The 5817-nt window shown below is 34.5% G+C and overlaps 1 protein-coding gene across 1 annotated transcript; it reads right to left on the bottom strand.

Moving 5' to 3' along the window:
- Positions 1-1266: 1266 nt before the first annotated feature.
- On the bottom strand, positions 1267-2302 carry LOC141534006 (uncharacterized protein F54H12.2-like). The gene is made up of 2 exons (XM_074253146.1): positions 1940-2302; positions 1267-1896 (listed from the first exon to the last, which is right to left on the bottom strand). The coding sequence occupies exons 1-2, from the start codon at positions 2300-2302 to the stop codon at positions 1267-1269; spliced, it is 993 nt and encodes a 330-aa protein (XP_074109247.1).
- Positions 2303-5817: the final 3515 nt, after the last annotated feature.

Here is a 5817-nt window from a genome sequence, read left to right on the forward strand (position 1 = left end):
GATCAGATTTAAATAGTTGAAAAATCTGAAGTTTGACGACGAGCGATAGATGGCGATAATTTTCCAAAATCTTTCACTCGTAGAGAAAGGTCTAGGAAATGACAAAAGCAATTTTGATTGACGGAAAAGCCAACCAAGTTTCCCAGTGGTTATAACCTTCCTAGTAGAAGACCATTCACCAGGAAGGAACCAAGGAACTCCTACCTCGTCTCCGACCAGGAACCAGGTAACTGCTGACTTGTCCATTGGGGGAAATTTGGCCACCTCGTAGGGCCGAAAAGGGTTGCTTTCCAAGCACCCAGAAGGAACTAGGGGCAAGTAGGACCAGAAAGGGTTGCTTTTCATGCACCCAGAGGGAACTAGGGGGTAAGTCGAGCCACAGGGAAGGGCTGCTGTCCAAGCACCCAAACGGGACCGGGAGTAAATCGGGCCACAGGGAAGGGCTGCTTTCCAAGCACCCAGACGGGATTAAGCGAAAATAGAGCCGTAATTTAGGGTGTACTTCTTTGTAAAGGTAGTAGAGAGAGTTTGGCCACCAGGTGGCACCAAAATGCGAAAAACAAGCGGTGTGTGCGGGTTATGTTCGAATAATGTTTAATTTTGTCGTAAAGTTTGTATGTATTATCATCTTAAGTTTTGATATTTGTTGTTTTCAATAAAAGTAAATAGTATATCAATTATATTCAGGCTCAAATTTCATTTATAAATTATATAAACTATCTCCGAAAAGACCCTGGATTCCGGCGAGATTTCATTCGAGCTAAGGGATATAGATATTTGGGGAAGTCTTGACCAAATCACCAACGGTTAAAATTCACTTCTTTTGGAAACCGGAAAAATACCCATTACAATACTGAGGGACTGTCTTGCGAATCTTCAATATTTATAACTGGTCTGCAGAGTAGAGATTCTAAGTACGATTTTTGTGCCCTTCCTCTTGTATAAATTTTCATAGAATTTTGACGAAAAAAGCATAACTGTGTATTCACGTATTTTATCATTGATTCACCATCATACCATTCAAGACCATGTTTTCGGGTTAAGGCGTTGTTTTCGAGCTGTCTTTCTTCGGATAGCAGGTTAAACGAAAATTTAGGAGCCAAAATCCAATGTGCAGTATCACCGTTAATTAGAGAAGTTACACCTATTTCTTTAGGCAAAAATTCACGGTCGTTATTTATAAATCCTTGGATATATATAACAACAGAAGACATATCGGTCTCCACGGCACTACAGCAAAGTCTGTACTAAATTTTAAATACCTGCTTATCCGGCGAAATCTATAGTTACTTGTCTCGAAGCATCTATTTCTAAAACACTTTCATATTCGGCATATACTATACAGTTTGTAGTTGTAGCCAGTGCTTTATCAAATCTGACCTCTATACGAACTGTACCATGTTTGATTAAATTCCAATGAGTGTTACTATTAGCTGATAAATCGGGCGTTAAATCAAAAGCATATAAACAATAGCCGTTAGGGTAATCAAATCTGTCTATAGAGTTCCCTTCGTTCAAAAAATGAATACCTGTGCCTGAGAATAACGTGTGATAAGCGTCTATGTAATTCATACGGTTTCCAAAATCAGGCTGGAGTGGTTTTGACGGTATTTGCCGACCGTCAACATACAGCGATAAATAATTAATCCCAAAATTTTGGAAATTGAAAGGATTCATCGAAGCATCGCCGTTAAATGCTTTATTATCAACAAAACCGATGATTAAACGTCTAGGTATTTGGCCATGAAGGATATTGTCCATAGTCTCGCCATGTACACCAGCTGCCATTGAAACAGCTTTAACCTCAACTCTGGTCAGTGGATATTTAGCAGTAGTTTTAGCTAACATACGGGCGTGTGCTACAAGTGTTCCTGGTGAAAATTTTTGCACGACGCACTAATAAACTAGCGTCACTAATATTGTATACACAACCGTTTACTGTGTCATCCATTAGACAAAAAGTATCACGTGCACATGTTACTCGTAATCGCATTTCTACACCGTTAATTAAAAATCTTTCTTGATTGAAAACGTCACAATGTAGATGACCAATAAAATCTGCTGTTTTATCACACGTTAATAATTCTTTTCGTTTTTTCAAGCCTAAATTCTCGTCGGTTAAACTATCCATTTTTCCAGGGGTATCACAGCACCACCCTACAGTAGTTAAATGCAATTTTTTGGCATCTGCTCCGTAGTTCAATAAAGTTTCTATATATGCCCGGTACGGATATAAATTATTAGGTGTTGATACAGGCTTTTGGTTGAATAACACATCAACTTGACTGAATATTGAATGCATTGTTATATCTGGTCAGATTTATATATATTTCTCCTATCGATGGGAAAATTTTCATAAAATCCCAAGTAAAGCCGATAAGAACTTTATCTTTCTTAATGGGTAAAAAAAAACCCAGAACCATAAAATATATTAGTAATGTTATTTCAAAAGTACTTGGGTTATTTGCTTAAAAATGCCTACACAAATAGCCTAATGCATTTTACTATCTCTAATATTTTTATCATTATAATCCAAAAAGGTTCTTAGATAACATAAAACCTTGGACCCCAAACGATCCATAAACCATTAAATGTAAATTAGTTTGGGAATAATAGTTTATGATCGTTTGAGGTATCTTTTGTAATCTTTTATAATGTAAAATTCGTTACTTATTTAGTTAACAATAGTTAAAAGAAAATCCAATGTTTAAATGTACAGGGCTGCAATACTGTCACGTGTACACCAAATGAGGATAAGATAACAAACTAACAAAGTAATAAACTAACAACTTAAATACAGTAACAAATTAATAAATAAATAAAATAACAAATTAATGAATTAATAAAGCAACAAATTAATGAATTTATAAACTCGACATATTAATATTTATTATAATATGTCATTTTCAAACTTGTTAATTATAACAGTTAAAAATTAATAATTAATAACAATTATAAAAACCAATAATGTATTTGTTAACTGTAGTAATAAATAATAGAACCAATAAGAAAAATTTTTTAATAAGTAAACAGTATTATAAGTACTAAAACGTTGAAGATTGTTAATAACAATTAACATAGAGATAATTATTTTTAGCTAAATAATTATTTAAACATATAATTATTATTATTAAAAAAATGTTAGTTTGTATGTGGGTGTGCACACAGACAAGCTAGCATCAGGGCAGTCCTTTACCTGCCCAAAATAATTACGGAGTAGGGATGATACCCTGAAAACTGACCCTGATTGGGAAATGCTGTGCCCCAACCCAAGGCCCAAGTGGTGGAGCCTTAATTAGGGAACACTTATATAACTAAGAGTTCGTTACTTTGTCTTCCAGTTCCAATATTAGTGCAGTCCTAGTTCAACTATTTCAACAGTTAGTTAACAGCTACTTGCTTTAAACGGTGGTCCATCAGTACCATTTTCAAGTATTAAATTTTTATAGTTACTTTCAAGTATCCGCATACTTAGTTTTCTCCACATACAGTAGGAAAACGTGTAACTGAGAACAACCGTTCACTTTCAATTCGAGTCGATACATTTTTCCCTGATTTCATTCAAGTGTCCGCACAATTTGTTTCTCCGCATATCGTGGAAAACGTGAAACAGCACAAAGATAACGACTTCGGTAGTTTGAGACAAGTGAACATCCCGTATCCTAACAAAACCCACAGCAGTATCCAATCAAGGTCAACTCAACAGGGATCATCGGTTTATTGTAAGTTATAGCAGTTAACAAATTAAGTTATTTTTATATTCAGAATTTCAACTTAGAATTTTGTAAATCAATATTAAAAATAAATTCAACTTAGAATTTTGTAAATCAATAGTTAAAATAAATTCAATTTCGAATTTCGTAACTCAATATTTAAAATAATTTCAATTTAGAATTTCGTAAATCAATATGTAAAATAATTTCAACTTAGAATTTTGTAAATCAATATTTAAAATAAATTCAACTTAGAATCTTGTAAATCAATAGTTAAAATAAATTCAACGCAAAGCAAAACCACCCATCTAAACATTATTACATTCCAAACACAATCTCACGATCCCGGTCTATAGGTCGCAAGACTTAGACCAAAAATATATTTCGCCAGGTCTAATCCTGGACATAACAGCATAAAATTGTTTATATGTGCTACTTTAGGAGGGTGAGCGCTAGCTATCACAGGGCCTCTTCGGGTAATACCCACGCATAACCTTAGCATCGTATGTGCTAAATCAATGTATTCATTCCCCTGTCCTTGAACAACAAATTCTATTGGTGAGTTATCAGTCAATGATGAAATTGGTTTATAATGAACCCATTGGGAACTTTCAATTGTTATTTGGGTCGGCGGTAGGGTAAATAATTCTAACTCAGTTTTAGCACACTCACACGAATGTACATGTAAAAACGACATTTTAGAAATTTTTATTAAAAATGTCCGCCACTGTACGTAGTTTTTTATTTTTATTATTGTTTTTTTTAATATTAGTCTTCTTTTTATTAACTTTACTTTTATTTTTCACTTTAGATTTGACAAGGCGTCTTTTTTTTTTTTAACAACCCGTTTTTTTGAGTTTGGTTGTGTGTTGCTCATACCGTCGATTAAGGCAAACTGGCTAGGTATATAGCCAGACCCGTTCATAAGACTATCAATTTTTTCCTGGGCTTTACGTTTTAAATTTTTACCTGATTCGCGCACGCGCATTTTAAATGTTTCTTCAACGGCGATTTTGGGGTCCAAAACATCTGTACCTATATTTACACCAGATCTTAAAGCTTCTTTACTAACTGTCTTAAGACCGCTTTTTAAAAAAGGTAATACTCTTCTGAATAAACCGCCCAAAAAACTACCTATACCATGTCCTCCTTGATAAGGTGATCCTACATAAACATGGCTTATTCCAGAATAACTGCGGGTACCGTCGCCGTATTGTATTATCTCGTAGTCTATCATAGTAAAAAATCTTAAAAACTGCTTTTGAAATGTAACTTTACTGTCAACGTCCCGTATTCGAATGGCACGGGTTTACCATATTCGTCTCTTATATCTATTTCAATAGTAGCCATACTTTTACGTAACAGAGGTATATATTGGCCAGGTGAAAAACTTTTAATTTTAGTTGAACCGTAAATGTATTGATCGTGATCAAGAGGCACAACGCGTAGTAGAGGGGCCTGAATATCTCCTGTTATGTAGCCTTCACAAATATCTGTGTAAATGAATATTTTTCCTGGTATAGCTTGAGATAGAGAGGCTGGTTTAGATCCGCAACAGTCATCAGGGCCGGCTGTTATAACTTTAGAAAACGAACTTTCTTCGAAACCTAATATACACCAGAGTCTTTCACTCAATGCCAGCGTATGTCTTGCATTTTCACATTTGCATATTGTATGAATTTTTATGAAACCGCCAGCGGTACAAGTAAAATTGATATGCTCTGAAACTGATTTGAGTTTGTTGAGAGAATCCATTAAAGAGCCTATATTTTGATATTGACCATGTGGTATGTTGTCAGAATAAAGAAACTTATCAATTATTTCATTATTATCTTCTGTAGCTATATATTCGGCAGTTAATGAAACTTTCGTGAAATCTTTAGGAATATGTAAGATTGTCATCGGCGTCTGGATTTCCATCAAAGCAATATCCCACCATCCATTTAGTTCTAAAGGATAGGGTAAACGCGTTATAAAATGAGTAGTTGTATTGTCCGGGAAGTATTTCATGCTGCTATTGCTAGGTAGCACTATGTAAAAATTATCTCTTTCTAAAGACATTTATTCAACCTTAGATAATTCCTCTTCATAAAATATGCCGTTG

Source organism: Cotesia typhae, unplaced genomic scaffold, assembly GCF_013202065.1.
Source record: "Cotesia typhae breed Kobodo isofemale line unplaced genomic scaffold, CoteBio_Ctyphae scaffold_13, whole genome shotgun sequence".
NCBI lineage: Eukaryota > Metazoa > Arthropoda > Insecta > Hymenoptera > Braconidae > Cotesia > Cotesia typhae.